At 44.4% G+C, this 20236-nt stretch overlaps 1 protein-coding gene across 1 annotated transcript in view; it reads right to left on the bottom strand.

The window, feature by feature from the left end:
- Nucleotides 1-1012: 1012 nt before the first annotated feature.
- The window catches only part of CHMP4C (charged multivesicular body protein 4C), a 29095-nt gene continuing 9871 nt past the window's right edge, over nucleotides 1013-20236 (bottom strand). Inside the window, exons 2-5 of the mRNA XM_065902915.1 lie at nucleotides 9512-9689; nucleotides 5783-5897; nucleotides 2473-2635; nucleotides 1013-1935 (exon numbers count right to left, since the gene is read on the bottom strand). Coding sequence (XP_065758987.1) covers nucleotides 1871-1935; nucleotides 2473-2635; nucleotides 5783-5897; nucleotides 9512-9689 — 521 coding nt within the window. The 3' untranslated portion in view covers nucleotides 1013-1870. The remainder of the gene's footprint in view (nucleotides 1936-2472; nucleotides 2636-5782; nucleotides 5898-9511; nucleotides 9690-20236) is intronic.

Below are 20236 nucleotides of genomic sequence, written 5' to 3'. Positions count from 1 at the left end.
AATGCAAACTAGTACAGCCACTATGGAAAACAGTGTGGAGATTTCTTAAAAAACTGGAAATAGAACTGCCATATGACCCAGCAATACCACTTCTGGGCATACACACTGAGGAATCTAGATCTGAAAGAGACACGTGCACCCCAATGTTCATCACAGCACTGTTTATAATAGCCAGGACATGGAAGTAACCTAGATGCCCATCAGCAGATGAATGGACAAGGAAGCTGTGGTACATATACACCATGGAATATTACTCAGCCATTAAAAAGAATTCATTTGAATCAGTTCTAATGAGATGGATGAAAGTGGAGCCCATTATACAGAGTGAAGTAAGCCAGAAAGATAAAGAATATTACAGTATACTTACACATATATACGGAATTTAGAGAGATGGTAACGATGACCCTATATGCAGGGCAGAAGAAGAGACGCAGAAGTACAGAACAGACTTTTGAACTCTGTGGGAGAAGGTGAGTGTGGGATGTTTCGAAAGAACAGCATGTATATTATCTGTGGTGAATCAGACCACCAGCCCAGGTGGGATGCATGAGTCAAGTGCTCGGGCCTGGTGGGCTGGGAAGACACAGAGGAATCGGGTGGAGAGGGAGGTGGGATGGGGGACTGGGATGGGGAATACGTGTAACTCTATGGCTGATTCATATCAATGTATGACAAAACCCACTGAAAAATAAAAAAAAAAAAACAAAGGCCTGTGGCAGAATGGAACCATCAGCCGTATCAAGTCCAACCCTTAGATTTCTCAGTGAAAAAACACAGTTTATGACTTGCCTAGTTGTATTGTGTTCATGGCAGAGCAGGAATAGGATCCAGAACTCCTACCTCCAAGTCTAGTGTTGTTTCCATTCCACTGGACCTTGTATTCCCTAAGCTGATGTTGGGAATTACTAGATCATTTTCTATAATGACACTTGCCATTTTATGGTCCATGATACATTTATGGGCAACACATAATTTTGAATTTTACTTTCATTTAAAAATCATTATGGCCAAATTTTATCTAAGATATATTTTTAATTGCCTGTATTTCTATGTATTTACAAAGAATATGACGCAAATTGTAAATAAACGAACGACAGAGCCCAAAACATAAAAGAATGAACACACATTTAGCACACTGAAGCCACAATAGCATCATAATGGCCCAGGAACAGAAATGCAGCTCCCTAAACGGCTCAACGACACCCATGAGATTCTCGCTCAGCAGTGGAGGCTGTTAGTGCTTCCAGACATTTTGGGAAATGCAGCCATTGTCCCATTCCAAGCTTAATTGGCATAATAAATGTCAATTAAAACTCCCTTAAGATTTTAAATTGCAAAACTCAATGAAACTATTTATGTGTAAACTCACACAAGACTTCTTTACAAGAAGCCTCGCCTAGGAAGAGTTGTATTTCTTGAACATTTACCCTGGGCTACAAATCTCCCAACGTGGACACACACTGCAAACCCGCCTTCACCCAGGGAGGCCAGTTCTCACCTCCGTCTTCCCTGAACATGTCACTCTCAAGTGGCTTATAGTCGATTATATGTTTCACATGTAATAGGATTCAGTTTTCTTCCAACAAATACATAGAGAGTACCAACCATGTGCCAGGACTGGAAATACAGCAGGGAACAGGGTAGAGTGGTCCCTCCATCGGGATGAAGAGATCCTCCAAAATGCTACCGGGAAGTGCCTTTTCATCTTAAAGGGATCCTAAATCTACACATGACTCCTTTAACTTTTACCTGTGAGGCTTAAAAGACAATTATTCATCCAGTATAAATATTAAACAGAATCTGTGATGGCTTCAGTATTTGGCAAAAACATTGTCATGTCTTATGTACAGCTGTGTCCAAAACTTCCGTTCTAAGTAGCCCAAGCTGCCAAATGTTGGATGTCATCATCCTCTCCTTCTGTCCTCCTAGAAGATGCTGGAACAAAAAAAAAAGGATAAAAATCAGTCACTGGTGACATTCACACCTTCAGCACAGAAAACAAATAAGAATTATTTATTAAAAGGCCTGTATTTATGAAATGAAAAATAAGTGCTAAAAGAGATGTGTGTGCTAAGTTGCTTCAGTCGTGTCTGACTCTTTGCAACCCCATGGACTGTAGCCCACCCAGCTCCTGTGTCCATGGGATACTCCAGGCAAGAATACTGGAGTGGGGTGCCATGCCTTCCCCCAGGGGCTCTATCTTCCTGACCCAGGGACAAACCTCTTATGACTGGCACCACCTGGGATGCCCAGACACGCTCATTACTCTTGAAAGTTTCTTTTTTCATGGCTGTGCAGGGCCTAAGGGATCTTACTTCCCTGACCAGGAATCAAACCCACACTCTGCAGTGGAAGCACTGAGTCTGAACCACTAGACCGCCGGGGAAGTCTACAGGAGAGGTCCCCCTGAGGTAGGCCTGGCCATCATTTCAGGTCAGTATTTGACCACGAGGGCTGGGGTGAGGCACAGACCTGCTCGAGAGCGGTGTGCAGAGGACGAGCTTGGCATCCTACCCGACCCTCTGTCTGGCTGAGCTGGGAGCGAGGAGGAAGGCACATTCGGAAGTCTGATATTTGTCATCTTCTTATTTAATTCTTCCTGCTCCAGTTCTTCAAGTTCTGCCATCAGCTCATCCTGAACATAGGAGAAAGAAAGAATTATGGAGTTAACGTTTCAAGAAGTGGGTTTCCTCAAACACAATAACAAAAACATCTGCTACCCAATTGATATGTGAGAACCCAGTGAAACGGAATATTTATTTTAAGACTAAGTCTTTTTTGCAACACTGAGCAATAATTAAAATATGAATATTTGGGGTTGTGCAAATTTGTTGTAGCTAATCTTATAATACTTCAGTCAACAGCTTTTTTTTTTTAAAGTAATTTGTGCTAGCTGAATATATAACCTCCAGAGCTTCTAGAAAATTTACACTTTGCCTGTCATTTTTGCAATGTAACTTTTATGTTCTACTGTTAAGAATTCAGAATCTGTGAAACTTTAATTAGAGGAAATATATATTTTCATTTTGGCTAATGCTACTGAAAATAAAACAGATATAGCAAAACCTTAACATACCAAAAAAAAAAAGAATCAAAGATACTATGGCTCCTTTGTTAAACTGCCAAAGCCAATAAAAACCATGCTGGGTGTTTGAGTTAAAAATAACTCCAGGTAGGAACATTGTATTATTTCTGTTAGCAGTAGTCCCACACAGTCTGGTTTAATCTTAAACTACTATGTCCCGAGAACCTTAGAACTAAGCAAGTGCAGGTTGAGACTTTGAGGGTAAAAGTCACCTTATGACAGAAATGATATGACTTGAGATGAATAGCTCAGGCCTCACTGGCCCCAAGAGTCCTCAGGTTGAGTCCAACCCCCTGAGTGAGGTTGGGAGTCAAAACTAAACTTGTCATCATTATAATTCTGAGGTCATTGTCATTAGAAATGACCTAAGGCACTCATATTCCACCAAGGAGACTTCTTCATGTATCCATTCGTCACTGAACAAATTTATCGAGAGCTCACTCCTGGCCAGGCCTGAGCTCAGGGCTCGGGACACAAAGTCCAATCAACAGTCCCTACATTTAAGGAGCTTTCTGAATTCAGGAGAAAGGCTCACAAACAAATAATTATTCTATCTTAAAAAATGAGAGTAACCATACTATGGCCAAGAGTGGAGACCTTGAAGTCAACCACAACTTTGGATCAAGTCACCACGTATCAGACATACAGCGAGCTGAACTGTCTGAGAACTATTATATCTACCTCAGAAAAGGAAATAAGCGCAAAAACGTATAGTGCGAGGTCATGTGAAATAGTGCCCGAGGGTAGTTGCTGGCTTTACAGTTCTCCACAGGCTGAATGAATAAAATACCTTCAGAATGAATATTCTGACATCCTATTTCTGCTCAAAACAACAATTAGGAACAAATATGGCAAATGTAGTAACAGCAGAACACGCCACCCTACACTGAACGTGCCCAGAATCGCCAACAGCGCCTGACGGCTACTAACAGCGCTGAAGAGATTTGTATTTCCTACAAGTATGTGATCACAGAATAACCATTTCCATCATTTTCAGATTTCAGGTACCAAACAATTATTGACTGGTAAAGGGATTTTAGAATGTAAGGGACTTGAACAGTCTAGTGATCGTCATGTTCATTCCCTAAATGAGAAAACTGAGGGTCCAAAAGTGAGGGACTTCACAGAGCTCGTGGCGCGTGGCAGAGCGGGGCGTCCTCACGAGCCCAGGGCCTCGTCAGCGCGTCTAGAGCCTCCAGACGCTCACTAGCTAGCCGGGGCAGGCGGACTTCTCCTGGGAAGGGCCGGACAGCGATATTCCAGGCTCAGCCGACCACAGACGGTCTCTGTCGAGTGGCCTTCCCTGTTGCTATTGTCATTGCTGCATTCGTCCCGCAGTCATTCAAACATATAAAAACCCTCTTGCTCCACAGGCCAAACAAAAACAGACCTCGGGAAAGATCTGGCCTGAAAGCCACCCTTTCCCAAGCCGTGGCCTACATCATTTCAAAAGCTGCTGAAGAAAGAGACCAGCAGACACAGAAAACAAGCTCATGGTCACCGAAGGGAAGGGGATGGGGTTACATGAGGACTTTGGGATTAACATACACACACTGTTATGAATGATATAGATAGCCGACAAGGTCCACGGAACAGGGAGCTCTGCTCAGTATTTTATAATAACCTATAAGGGAAACGAATCTGAGACAATAGCTTTGTGTGTGTAACTGAATCATGTTGCCGGACACCCGAAACGAGACAACACTGGTAAATCAATTACACCTCAATTTTTTAAAAAGGAGAATGGAGACAAATGAGATGAAGTAAAATAAGTACAGAAACAAAAAACGGTTGACACCCAGTCCTCACCTTCAGGGATTCTGTGGAATGACATCTTACTTACTAGATGCGCTGTTTTTAACAGTACTTGAATGCAGGAAGTCAGATTCCTTCCCACGCTAATCTGAAACGTTTCAAAACACGCACCAGGCCTTCCTGTGTGTGCTTTGAGGAGGACAATTGAAATTCACAGTGCAGACCTCACCAGTATAATGACAGTCTGTTATTGCTGGACTGATGAATCTCAATGGAATGTGTGTGCTAACAAAGCCACTCCCAGTTTGTTTCATAGCCCGGGTAATAAACAGAGGCCTCCCGAGCCCTGATTTAACAGCCGCATGCTCTGTCTGTCCTGTGCAGAGGGACACTGTCTGCGCTGTTTCGCCCAGATGTGTGAGCATTCCATTTCTCGTGATGGGGCTGTTTAGGAACCCATCAACAATTAAACGTCACTGACATTACATAATCACATGCTGCTTTAATAGCTGGGAACTTAATTAGGGGGTATTTGCCACACTGTATTAATCTTTCCTTTAAATCAGAGCTGCCAGCACTTCATTTCCCTCTTAAGACAGGTGTTTTTCTAACAGATACCATTTATTCTTTAGTGATATTAAAGGACAAGTGTAAGGAAGCCTGCTTGCTTCTCATGGTGGGAAGCTATCTTTTTTTTTAAGATTTTTTTTTTGAGGTGGACCACTTTTAAAGTCTTTATTTAATTTGTTACAGTGTCGCTTGCTTTATGTCTTGGGTTTTTGGCCCTGAAGCACGTGGGATCTTAGCTCTCCAACCAGGGATGGAATCCACAACCCCTGCACTGGAAGGTGAAGCCGTGAGCAGTGGACCTCCAGGGAAGTCCCAGGAAGAGCTGCCCTTTGCAGCGGCCACGGGCTCCATTCTTTACACTGTGCTACCCACCTCATCGAAGTCACCGCCGAATCCAACCCGCTGAGAAAACGCTTCAGAGATTTCCTGGGCAATATCCTGTTGCTCTGTGATCTCTTGCATCAAGTCATCTATTTTGTTCAGATCCCTGGGAAACAATGTTTTGTTGAAATATTGTAGAATTTTACTTTAAAATTATAAATTTAGATACAATCCCCTATGAAAAGTGAGTCGATTTAACATAAACTCTTAGTTATTTCAGTAGGACAATAAACATACCTGATGATAAAATTTATCAACTTTAAGAAGAATTTACACTTCAAGAAATTAATAATTCTGTATGTGCACATGTATTTTAAATTATGTAAGTTAAATGGATAGCCATTACCTTTGGGAGTCACTAGGGGGCGTACCTGTAGACCCATTTCGAAATTTTGTCTGGAAGCTCAGGGGCTAAGTGGTGTCTGACTCTTTGTGACCACATGGACTGTAGCCCACCAGGCTCAGACTTTGTCCACGGGATTCCCTAGGCAGGCATACTGGAAGGGGTTGCCATTTCCTTCTCCAGGGTGAAAGGGCATATGAAATGGTTAAATACATGCTATGTGTTAACTCTGCAGGAAGCGATGCCACGGATCATCAAGGACCACGGTGCGTGAGATAAGCTAGGGTGGCACTCAGGAGCCGCTATCAGAGCTGCTTTCTGTAGAAGATGGACTCTGGAGACCAGAGATCTATTTTCCAGAATGCCGCGTGGCCCTGAGATCCTGAATTCCTGAGACCTTCCTCACAGCTGCTGATGGGCCGGGAGACAACGGATGAGAGCAGGGTTAGGCCTGCGAAGGCCGGAGAAGAAGCACAGCGTCAGCAGGGGATCACAGGCCCAGGGCTGACGGCAGCTCTCAAGCCAGTTCCTGGCGCCTGAGCCCCTCTGGCCCTGAAGCCCGTGGGCTCGGGTCCGAGTGCCCCAGCGGCCGTGGCTGCATCCCATCTCCGCATCAGCCCTCCAGCTCTGAAGCCAGGCCACGCTGATGGGTACCGGGGAAGTGACAAGTTTACTCATTACTGAGTCACTTCTCTGAAATTGTCATCCCCAGTGGAATTAAATACTTTGCGTGTTTTCCAAACTCCACATATAGGAAAAGCTGAATATTTGACAGCATTTCATGTAGTAATCAAAAAGAGAACATCGACATCATGCTGTGCTGTGCTAAGTCGCTCAGGCGCCTCCGCCTCTTTGCAACCCCGTGGACCACAGCCCGCCAGGCTCCTCTGTCCATGGGAATCTCCACCATGGACCACAGCCCGCCAGGCTCCTCTGTCCATGGGAATCTCCACCATGGACCACAGCCCGCCAGGCTCCTCTGTCCATGTGAGTCTCCACCATGGACCACAGCCCGCTAGGCTCCTCTGTCCATGGGAATCTCCACCATGGACCACAGCCCGCCTGGCTCCTCTGTCCCGGGATCCTCCGGGCTCCTCTGTCCATGTGAGTCTCCACCATGGACCACAGCCCGCCGGGCTCCTCTGTCCCGGGACCCTCCGGGCTCCTCTGTCCATGCGAGTCTCCACCATGGACCACAGCCCGCCGGGCTCCTCTGTCCCGGGACCCTCCGGGCTCTTCTGTCCATGGGAGTCTCCACCATGGACCACAGCCCGCCCGGCTCCTCTGTTCCCAGCATCCTCCGGGCTCCTCTGTCCATGGGAGTCTCCACCATGGACCACAGCCCGCCGGGCTCCTCTGTCCATGCGAGTCTCCACCATGGACCACAGCCCGCCGGGCTCCTCTGTCCCGGGACCCTCCGGGCTCTTCTGTCCATGGGAGTCTCCACCATGGACCACAGCCCGCCCGGCTCCTCTGTTCCCAGCATCCTCCGGGCTCCTCTGTCCATGCGAGTCTCCACCATGGACCACAGCCCGCCGGGCTCCTCTGTCCATGGGAGTCTCCACCATGGACCACAGCCCGGCCGGCTCCTCTGTCCCGGGATCCTCCGGGCTCCTCTGTCCATGCGAGTCTCCACCATGGACCACAGCCCGCCCGGCTCCTCTGTCCCGGGACCCTCCGGGCTCCTCTGTCCATGCGAGTCTCCACCATGGACCACAGCCCGCCCGGCTCCTCTGTCCCGGGATCCTCCGGGCTCCTCTGTCCATGCGAGTCTCCACCATGGACCACAGCCCGCCAGGCTCCTCTGTCCCGGGATCCTCCGGGCTCCTCTGTCCATGCGAGTCTCCACCATGGACCACAGCCCGCCAGGCTCCTCTGTCCCGGGATCCTCCGGGCTCCTCTGTCCATGGGAGTCTCCACCATGGACCACAGCCCGCCGGGCTCCTCTGTCCCAGGATCCTCCGGGCAGGACACGGGCTCGGGCCGCCAGTTCCTCCTCCAGCCGCCCTCCGACCACCCCTTATTTCCACTTCTTATATTTATAACCAATATATTAGGGTCAAGTATTTAAAAATCATATGTGAAAGGTACAGCTAAAATGTGGGCCCAGGAGTAAATTTTTCCCAAAGGGAACACCCAGGGAGGATGCGGCTGAACTACCTGGGAGAAAGGCTGTGATTCTGGAACACAGTATCTAAGTCACAGCAATAACAGAGGGCGGTGACTCTGAGGGGGAATCTAACAATCCCTCAGAAGCTGTCAGAGCGACGGCTGATGGTCAGCTGGTTATCAGGACAGGAAAATGTCAGCAAAGCCGCCTTCACTGACCACAGCCTCTTGCTGCCCACCTTTCTCCCACCCACGGAGCCATCTCCACGTCCCTCAGACACTCGTGGCCCTTGTACACCCTTGGCCCAAATTTCACCATCATATTTAAGCTCAGGAAAGGATTAGGTCCCAGGCATTGATTCTCAGTGCAGATAAAAAGCAGTCAGGAGCCCCACTACCGCTATGAATACTGATGACTGAGCGCTTACTTTATGCTGGGAACTCCTAACGGCAAAGTATCTCATTTCTCATCGACTCTCACAAGAACCACGTGAGGTGAGTACGATTATTATCTTCAACTTACATACAAGGAAACTGAATCGGAAAGAGACAAAGTATTGTCCAAGGGCAGTCGGCCGGGATCTGGGATTACAATCCAGAAAATCTGCCCCAAATCCACGTTTGTATCTATTATATTGTATGCCAATGGTTCTCAAACATCAGTCAGGATCAGAAAATCACCCGGAGAACTTGGTTGAAAACAAAAAGGCCCAGTCCTGACCTTTCTTGAAGGGGCGTGGGCATCTCGGTTCCCTTTAGTGGTGATTTCTGAGCCGTCCCAAAGTTTGAGCCTGGGAGGGAAAGATCCCCTGGAAGAGAAAACGGCAACCCACTCCAGTACTCTTGCCTGGAAAATTCCAGGGATGGAGGAGTCTGGTGGGCTATAGTCCATGGGGTCGTGAAGAGTCAGACACGACTGAGCGACTTCACTTCTGCAAAGTTTGACAGCCACTATGGTACAGTTCTAATGCCCTCACGGATGTTACCATTTAAGCCTTTTTAAAACTACATGATGAAAATATTGGCAGGTGGAGTATCAGAGAACAGTGGGGCCTGGAAAACATGAAAGGCAAAATGAGTGCCCTTTATTTTCTCATGATCTTTTCTTCTTTTGCTAATACATTAAAACTTCCGCTCCTTCTCTGTGGGAGCGTTCCATTCCAACATGTCAAAGAGCCTCGGATGAGTAAGCCCATCCCTGCCCAAGCCATCAGCGTTCCAAAGCTCTGAGGGAACCCAAGACTCAGAGGAAGGCTGAAGTCACTCACATGCTCTCATGAACGGCTTTCATGGCTTTCGCTGCAAGGCCCATATTCTTTAACACCTCCGTGTTCGTGAATGAGTTTTCCAAGGCTTCTCTCTGGAACTCAATGGTGGAAAGTGTGCCGTCAATCTGAGCGAGCTGCTTCTCATACCTCTTCTTCCTCTTCAGGGCCTGTAATGCAGCTAATAAGGGAGAAGCCACATTTACAAGAAGCTTTACGTAAGCTCACTTACTCAAGAGACAATTACTCAGCATCAACCATGGAGACCCGGGTTTGATCCCTGGGTGGGGAAGATCCCCTGGAGAAGAGAATGGCATCCCACTCCAGTGTTCTTGCCTGGAGAATCCCATGGACAGAGGAGCCTGGCGGGCTACAGTCCATGGGGTCATAAGAGTCGGACATGACCGAGCACCAGATGAGTGAGTGAGTGAGTGAACCACGGACTCAGCACTTTAGAAACCCACAAAGAGGACCCAGACAAAGCTGAGGAGCGTAGCGGCAGCATCTCTCTTGCAATCGCTTGTACAAACTGTCACTCCCTAAAACATTTTGCTATTCTCCCAAAAATCTGCCAGGTGTCAGAGGATGAAAAGTCAGAATACCATATTCTATAATACATACCACAGAAACATTTTTGTTAATGTTGGATTTTAGAAAAAGACTAGGTAAAAATAGAAGTACATATTGTGTAAGATGAAAATAAAGCTTTAGAGAAAGAAAGAGCCTGAAGGACTATCTATTTTAGCCCTATATGCTTATTTCGGTCAGCAATGATCGCACCGTGAATAAACCTCACTGGCTATGACACTGCCACTGTGCAGTTATTCTTATTTCAAAGACAAGTTAGTTGAGACCCAGAGAAGTTATATGAGTTGTCTGACATTAATAACAGCCCCAAACCTAGCAAGCCAACCATGTCGTGATCTGAAGTGACTATGAGACAATCAGTAAGGTTACACCTAATCATAAATGTCATGAAATCAACAGTCACACGCAAGGATTAGATGGCATACTGCTGAGAGAAAAGACTGCTGCCTTCAGAAAAATGATATCCAAATTCCCTCCCATCAGCCTCAGCAAAATCTTAACGCACATCTTTCATAAATCACAAAGCTAGCGAGTCCATTTGACTATGGCACCTTTGAAAGCACCCTGAAAAATAGGCCTTAAAATGTGAGTTTTGAAGAGGCATTTAGTGAAAGTACAGGAAACAGCAGTAGAAGAATGCTAACATGAAGATAGTCAAATGGAATTGACAAAAGAACTCAAATAGTTTTATGGTTTCAGAGTGAAATGTGATTGCAACCGATTTTTGAGAGAAGGCTCTTCTCTGTTTTGAACAATTTCTTCTTGCACTTCCAACAGATTTAGTATATTTATTCCAATGCTTTTTGTTTGGTGCACAAAGACTCCTAGCCTTTATACTTTCTTGCTGGATTTTTATTAGTGATCAATAAATAAATATTTCTTTGTTGTTACTGTTTGTTGTTTAATCGTTAATTTGTGTCCAACTCTTTTGTGACTTCGTGGACTATAGCCTGCCAGGCTCCTCTGCCCATGAAATTTCCCAGGCAAGAATCCTAGAGTGGGCTGCCATATTACTTGCTATCCATTTAATCCTCTTTACCTTAAATTCCATTTTGTTTCATATTAACGTTTAATATAAAATTAGTACTTACAATACTATATATTAGCATTAAAGAAAATAAATATTTCAGCTTTCTTTTTGTTGAATTTTACCTGTAATGCTTCTATGTGGGCCTCAATTTCAAATTTAAAAAAAAAATTTTTTTTGGTATACCTTTAACAGGTAGAATATATTTGAATGTTTAATGTGTATGATTATTTTTATTTTATTTATTTTATTTATTTTTGTATGATTATTTTTAACCATTTGGATACTCTCCAAGTTTTAAGGTAAGTTTTTAAGTTATTTTTATCTATTGTAATAACTGATATGCTATCCAAAAATGGTCTTTTTACCATCATCTTTTTTGTGTCTTCTGCTTGTTATGCTTTTTATTTTCTTTTTGCTTTCTTGTCCATATATAGATTAATTTCCCTTTGTTCATTTTATTCCCCTTTAATTGTGGGATAGTTATACATACTAAATTTATTCTCCTACTGGATACGCTTGTATTTAAAATATACACATAAAATTAAACTTAAGCTTTCTATTCATGTTGAAAATTAATCAGTATCTATAAAACTAATTGTTCCTAAACAAGATTGTCTTAACACCCCAACACCCCAAGTACTGAAATATCTTACTTTTATCAGTTCCAGATGACTACCAGTTTTAAAAATTATTGTTTCAATTTTTTAAGGAAATATTTCTTAACAACTGCATTAAGCTTCACAGACACAATTTCAACAATTATTTACACTAAACTGAGAGTGTCTGCTGGCTTGTCTTCCTACTACTGCTTCTTGTATCCTATAATATCATGAACCCAAGAGAAGAGATAATGTAGAGAATAAAATATGTTAAATAAAAATCTGTTAAAAACAAAACTTACATTAGTGTCTACAGGGAGAGCAAGAGGCTATTGTGTTATAAGACAAGAATGGGCTATCCTAAAAAATGAGCAACTAGCAAATAAGAAACAGTTCTTAGAAATTAAAAACATAACTTAAAAAATAAATGTTTAAAAAGTAGAATAATAAATATAGCTGATGACTAAAGTAGTGACCTGGAATATAAAGTTAAGGAATTCTACCAGAACAAAGAACAAAAAGACAGATAATTTAATAAATTAGAGGACAGAACCAAGGAATCCAACATCCATCTTACAGAAAGTTCAAAAGAAAAAAAGAGAATATTTCAGGGGAAGTGTGGATACTAACATAAAAATAAGCAGCAGTTTCAGGAAAAAACAGGCAGAAATAATGGAGGGGGAAGAAGCAATAAAGAAATTACAGAATGCGCTGGAACTTTCTGAGCACCCAGCGCTCAGGACTCTGCCCTGCCACTGCAGGGGGCCCAGGGTGTGATCCCAGGTCGGGAACTAAGACCCTGCGCCATGTCCCGCGGCCAAGTAAATAAGTCAAAGACAGCTACTGCTGACCACGTGATGAGAAGGAAAGAAAGAGCATAGATTCCCCAAGACGCAGCAAGATGATTCTTCAGAATAGTCACTGAACACGTAGATGGGAAAACCAAAATAAAAGGCACATGCCTATACCTCCACCGGTGAAAATTCGTTTCTCAGGGTAAAAAAGAAAAAAAAAAAAAAAAAAAACTCTTCAATGTCTCCGGAGAGGAAACAAAGGAAACGGCTGTTGACCAAGGGCCGAGGCAGTACTGTCAGTAAAGCTCAGAAACTGGCTCTCCCACAGCATAGTGTCGCAACTTCGGCAATGTGTTGAAGCTAGAATTCTGAAAAAATCCAAGCAATTATCTAAACGTGAAACAAATGAAGTCATCTTGAGACGCATAGGTGTTCAGAGAATTTATATTTATGTACCCTTTCTGAAAAAGAATTCTTTAACTTTTACTCCAGCAAAACTAAAAAAAAAGAAAAAAGTCTGAGGACAATCTCGGATACCGGAGGCAACATGCAGGACACGAGCCCGCAGGTGTAAACAGCTGCGCATCACAGAGGTGTCTCTGCGGAGGCCTCCCGTAGACCCTAACCCTAACCCTAACCCTAACCCTAACCCTAACCCCAACCCTAGACCCGGGCAGGGCGCGCCGGCGGGCAGGCTGCTCCGGGCGGGGAGCAGACAGGCCGGCGTGCCTGCAGCCGCCGAAGGCGCGGAGGTGTGGGCTTCTCCTGGCTCCCGCGCCGGCAACTCCAGGGAAGGCCCGGGCCATCCCGCCTCCTCCCGGGCAACGCCGCAGTGTCCGGGATCGCAGGAGCAGCGCTTACTCCCAACTTTGACAACGGTTTTTATGTTTGTCTCCCCTGTCCTTTAGGAAGGGAACTAAACAGACGCCTCTGGCCCGGGGCCTTCCTGCAGAATCCCGCGGCGCGGCTCTGCGGGGAGGCGGCCCGGGGACCAGCCGCGCTGCGGGTCCGCCCGGGGCCTCCGCGGGACTGCAGTCCTGTGTTAGGAAAGTCGGTCTGAGCCCATCGCCCGACCCTGAGGGTAAGCCCTTTGTGGAAGGATACAGCATCTCGTTCACCTGCTTCCCCAGCGCCTGACCCAGCTCAGGGCACGCGGCCAAACACAACAAAACCAACTTTATGGAGCACTTGGAGTGAAGTGGAGTGAGAGTGGCTCAGTCCTGTCCGGCTCTTTGCGACCTCGTGGACTCCACAGTCCACGGGACTCTCCAGGCCAGAATCCTGGAGTGGGTAGCCTATCCTTCTCCAGGGGGTCTTCCCGACCCAGGGATCAAACCCAGGTCTCCCGTGCTGCAGGCGGATTCTTTACCAGCTGAGCAGCAATTTGTTACACTCTCACACAAACTGCAAGAGCAAACACTATCATTGATCCATTTCACGGAAGACAAGATGAATGAATGCTAAGCGAATAAATCTGATAATTTTGTGCACCGTCACAGCACAGTATAATGGAAAGAGCATGACCTTCAAGGCCAGAGGGTGAATTTTTCTTCCGTGACTTAATAGATGTATATTCTTGGATAACTCAGTTCCCTTCTCTGAGCTTCAGTCTGCTGTGCTGGAAAAGGAAGACAGAATCCCCCAGATGCTGGGTGATTACTTTAAGAATTAGGGATAATTTATGGAAACCGCCTTAGACTGAGCAACTAAGTATTGTTACTAATAACAGTGATTTGTATAACATTCATTAATTAATGAGACTGTATATCTTATTTCCTTTTTGTTTCTTTTTTTTAAGTATGGACAGAGGAGCCTGGAGGGTTACAGTCCATGGGGTAGCAAAGAGTCTGGCATGACTTAGCGACTAAACAATAAAACAGTTGATTTACAATGCTGCATTAATTTCTGCTGGATAGCAAAGTGACTCAGTTATACCTTGACACATTCTTTTTTATCCTCTTTTCCACTATGATTTACCTCGGGGTGTTGAATATAGCCCCGGTACTGTACAGTAGGGCCATGCTGTTTATCCATCCTATGTTACAGTTTGCATCCGCTAATCTGAAACTCTCAGTCCATGGATATCTTGTTTCTGAGACCCTCTGGGCAACAAGTTACCTGTTTTTTCACCATAGATCACCGTAACAGGAATATACTATTACAAAACAGCTCTACATTTCAATGGTGCAGTACAAAATAATACAGCAGAGTATCCTAAGAAGTTTAACTCTAAATACACATCTCCACCCAGCAGACCCAGAAGTGGAATGTCAGAGTACGTCTCCTCCCTGCCTTGCCAAGCAGCCTCAGTGTTTATACTCTTTTGGAACCACTAACCCCAAGGCATTTTCTTTATATTTTGAGAACTTTACAAAACTTTTTCATTTAAAAATATGCCACATTTCCTAGTAAGAATTAATTGTAGATTACTTTCTGCAAATTGAGAAATATAATTTGGTATAAAAGATGGGGCTTTGGGGTCACTAGATCAACATTTTAATCCTACCTATACCAATTAAAACTTGTGTGTAATACCCTTAGTATGTGACCTTAATTCTCCTTAAATGATGCTTCCTCACTTGAACAATAACTCTTGTTGTTGCTGTTTAGTTGCTAAGTCACATCTAACTCTTTTGCAGCCCCATGAACTGTAGCCTGCCTGATTCCTCTGTCCATGGGATTCTCCAGGCAAAAACACTGGAGTGGGCTGCCACTCCCTTCTCCAGGCGATCTTTCAGACTCAGGGATCAAACCCACATCTGCATTGGCAGTCGGATTCTTTACCACTAAGCCACTTAGGAAGTCCCCACAAACAACAATAATAACATACAGAAGATGAAAATAGAACATTGTACTCTGGAATCAGGTTGCCTCCTTTCAAATCTAGCCTCCACCCATCCACTGCTACGTAGCGTTACATAGTTGCTTATTGGAAAACAGGAATAAAACTCACATTGTTGTTGAAGATTATATTAAATAATGTATGTAAAGTACTTAGGCACCTGGTGAGTGGTTAATAAATATTAGAAACCTTCATCATTATCATCTCCTTCACAAGATGTCAAACCATATGGTGGAAGCCACATGATGTAATGCCCAACCTTGTCAATATTTTTTTTATTAATAATAAGTTTTGGTTTGGACACAGTTTTGAATGTTTGTGTTCACATATGGGTTTGGCTCTTCAAAATAATTGGGAGAAATGTGAAAATTCACCAATATGTGAGGTCTCAACTTACACTATAATCCACATACCACAAGCTACACAGTGGCCTGAATCAGAATCCTAAATTCTGAAAGCGAGCTGGTAATGAAGGAAAGTGACCAAGAAAGAGATGTTAGGGGGAAAGACTTTATTTTCTCACCTTTGAGAAAGAGACTGTCACAATAAAAGACAGTGCAAGAGTGACAATAAACAGCAGTGGACACTGGCTCCGGGATCAGGGGCCAGCAGGAACGAGTGGGCCCTCTGGCCATCAGGAGAGGTCAAGCCTGACCCGTGGAAGCAACACGTGTGAAGCAGCCGTGAAGCTGCACACCCAGACCTCCACACGCTCAAAACGAGCCAGATGTCTGGGTTTGCATCCCACATCCTTCAAATTTAAAAACTGAGCTACATTTTGAAAAAACCTTGTGTGAGCCAAATTGATGAGGTCTGCATGGCTGGATCCGGCCCCAGGACAACTGACACTCTTGTAGCTTCTATCTGGCACAGTAAGCTAAGACAGTAAGACAAGAGGCTTCTGTTTCAAAGAGCCAAGGGGTGTACATGTCAGGAATCTCTCTGTGAACTGTTTCTCATGAAATGATGACGGCCATGGGCCCACCATGAGTTGGACAGGCTTTAACTTTGTTTCCTAATAACCAATCTAGGAAAGAAACAGCTGTATTTTTTTTTTCAAAGACATGCAATAAATGTTGCAAATCAAGCCTGCCTCCAGATTCTGCAAAGAAGGACACTTTTAGAATCCTGTAATTTAAGCTGTGTAAAATGTGCAACTCAATCTTCCAAGCTCCTACATGTGGTTTTAGGCAGCTGATGAAACCTGGGGAACATTGTTTTGAAAACAAAGAAACCTGCTCTACTCCACTGAGGGGGAAAACCTTGCAGGGGCTTTGTCTCCTTGTGTGACAGGGATGCTCCTTCAGCGATGGAATTGCAGAACAATGTGCCGTATGTGTTCCGCCGAGGGATACAGGAAGAGCCATTACTGTACAGCGCACCGAGGATTTGGGGCTGAAATGTAAGAATCACCCACTTGAACCAAAATTCAACTAGCCCTGTGCGACTTTATCACACTGCCATAGGAGGGAGGCTTTCAGTCACCCATTAAAAAGATAACTTCAAACAGCAGGAAAGAGCTGCAGTTTCACTGCTCAGATAAAGTACAGGGCATCCCGGTTAGAAAGGTCGATTTGTTCTTTGCTCATTCAAGGCGTATAAATGTGTCCTTTGTTCATCCATCAGGTGGCAAAAAAGGAAAAACCTTTTTGGAACCATCATACCAGGGACTATGAAATATGCAGCTGCGTTACGACAGCTCCCCTCTCTCCCAGGAATGGGTGATCTCTGGAGAAGGCCTAAAAAGACGAAGCCTGGAAGATTTAATCCTGGACAGTGCTTAAGTGACATACGCCACACATAACTGGTTATGGTTCTCTTTTGTTTTTAACTGAGAAGTCTCATAATTGTGTTGTTTTATATGAGAAAGTTTAACGCAAGTCCTGTGACTCAGATAAAACGCACTTGATTCATTACCCAGTACCTCCAGCTTATGGCTCCTTGTTATTGTTCTCAAAAAACACAATCTGAGTAAGTACCACCACGAGCATTCCATAAATGGAATAAAAACAAAATGTCTCTCTTCAAAGTCACAGGTTAATGGGAAATAGCCAGTGAAATATTAGAGAATTCTAACAGTCATTTATTTGTCCAGGGCCAGGCCTTAATGAATTCTCTCTGGACTTCTTCATTAATATATATATATATATATATTTTTTAATTTATATAATGTATATATTCCTCATCTGTTCATTTTCAGTCACTCCACAAACATGTACTGAAGTATCACCACGTGCCCATCATTGCGTTAGGCCACTGCAGGGATGAAGAAAGAAGGCTACGATCTCAGAGGAAGCAAGAGATAAAACAGGTGAGGGAAACCCTCATGGAGGAACGCATCGACTCTCTGGAGGGTGACAGACACTTTCGCAGAGGAGGGGATGCAGATGGAGCTCGGGTCAGGGTGACTGTCTACACGGGTTCTCAGACACGCGGCCCGCTAAGGACCATGAGCGAGCAGAGGTGTTACACAAAGGCCCTCCAGCCTCTTCCCTGCTGCAAGTCTCCTACTCAGTGATGCAGAGTTTCTGGCTGAGATACATGAGGAAAAAAGTGAAGTCGCTCAGTCGTGTCCGACTCTTTGGGACCCTGTGGACGGAGGAGCCTGGCCCTCCGTCCATGGGATTCTCCAGGCAAGAACACTGGAGTGGATTGCCAGTTCCTTCTCCAGGGGATCTTCCCGACCCAGGGATCGAACCCAGGTCTCTGGAACTGCGGGCAGACGCTTTAACCTCTGAGCCACCAGGGAAGACACCAGAGCAAATCACGCCAGCTTGCCACACTAGCTGAAACTTATAAGCAAGATCCCATTTTCGGAGGTCTCACCAATATTAAATGTCATAAAAAAAAGGATGAATAGCAAGTTAAAAGGAGACTAGACCATGGAAATGATGTAGCAGATTAAATAGTGGCAAAGCAGATGCCTAAGAAAACAGTAAAAAGGAATGAGACTGGACAAAGTAAACAAGAGAACGTCCGAGGGAAGGGCATTTGGGAGAGGAACGTTACTAAGCAGCTAGTAAGGCTGGGCTGAATTTTGTGTAAAAAGAAAAAAATAAAGAGTATTGATTAACATTGTACGGTGTGAAAGATTACGGTGAGGTGTCCTCACCCATCCGCAGAAAGAAAGAGACAAGGGAAGCGGAAGTTGTTTTCCAATAGAAATGTTCATCTCATCATCCTAGAAAGCTCAGACTGTCTTTCGGAGATGAGCGGGTGCGTACTGTCAGGATGTCACCCAAGAGATCATGAGAGGAGATAAATCTGAGAGAAGGTCATGACCTCAAAGTGCCATCAGGCTTGAGTTGACGAAAAACGAAGAAAGTCGTGCATAAAAGACTCATTTTAAATATCCACCGAAATTCCTTTTTTTTTTAATAATTAATTGCTTCCAAGGTCAATTTCCAGGCAAGTAAATTAACTTGATATTGGAACATGATACCGAACTATTCATTAAGGTCTACATGATATTCTTTGTAAAAACCCAATTAAGTGACCAGGCAGAATATATAACAATTGAATGAATGGTTGCTTCTTGCTACTAGTGTTTCTGGTAACCTCACACACGGGTAACCTCTGTGGGCCTGCTATTGCCGAGGATACAGAGAGCAAAGTATAAACCTGAAACCAGCAAATACGGAGCAGAGAAACCCTGAAACAGCTGAATGTGCTTCCTTCTGCAGGGTAGACACAGGCACCTGTGGGTGTAATGTTGTGTGGTGTGTGTGTGCGTTTGTGTCTGTATATACGAACGCATGTGTACATCTGTGTGCATGTGCATGCATGCATATGCATATATGTATCCGTATGTGTATATACGTGTGCATGTGATGTGCCTCTTTTCTGCTTGTAAGTAAGCCTTCCTTGTTCACATGATGTACCGATATCTCCAACTACTGTCGCTGTGCCTCGTAGCTGCTGCTGACAAGCAACAAACCTTGTCTCTAGAGCCCCCTCCAGCTCCCACTGCCTGTGACTCCATGATTATTCCCCAGGGGTCCTGTGATCAGTGAATCTGGAGGGCTCCATAGCTCCTACCCCAAAGCAAGCTATCACTATCAGTACCTTTAATTCTTAAACAATACATTTAACTTGATGAATGATATGCACTATTCTTTAGTTTTTCAAATGTGAGAGAAAAACACTCACCAAATATAGTTCACATAAATAAAGCAGTCCAATTGCTCAAAAAATGATAAAACATAGGTTCTTGGGTGTATGATCTTTGAGCTACATATCAATATAAGTTGGTTTAACATAATCGTAACTTTTTTCCTTTCTGCGGTTAACACAGTAGAAGTTCTGAGTTAGGATAATATCTTTATTCAAACTCCAAGGTTGTACTGACTTTCCCCTTACATGAATGAAATAGACAGGAAGAACTGGCGATGTAAATCGCACCGCTCGCTGAGAAAGGCCTGTTGAACAATGTTCCTGCTACAGCAAAGGCGGCACAGCCACTATGACGGACAACATACAGTACCACGTGAGAAAGGCAAACAGATTCGCTAGAAACTCATGTTCAAACAGAGAACGAAATATCCAAAGTGCTTGTCAAATGTTTGGCCACACAATGGTCTCTTTCATGTGTGACCAAATATAAACTTCATTCATTTAAACTAGATGGTTGACATTAAATTTTAATTTGCAAAAACAGAACTTCTAAGACAGGGATTCTGAACTTTTAGCAGAGAATAACCCACTTTTCCGTTCCTATACTTCTCAAGTCAGCACTCCTGCTTGCTTGCCCTTGAAGAGCTTGTTTTTTCTGAGGGTAGCAGTTACACTGTTGGTATTTCCATCACTAGACTGCTGGATTCAGAAGAGCTGCTGGAGGCTGCACAGAGCAGATGGCGGGTGGGTCGGGCTTTAGTT

The sequence above is a fragment of the Muntiacus reevesi genome, chromosome 12, assembly GCF_963930625.1.
Source record: "Muntiacus reevesi chromosome 12, mMunRee1.1, whole genome shotgun sequence".
NCBI classification, from domain to species: Eukaryota; Metazoa; Chordata; class Mammalia; order Artiodactyla; family Cervidae; genus Muntiacus; species Muntiacus reevesi.
Note: the sequence above shows the minus strand (reverse complement) of the source record. Positions and strands in the feature narration are given on the sequence as shown.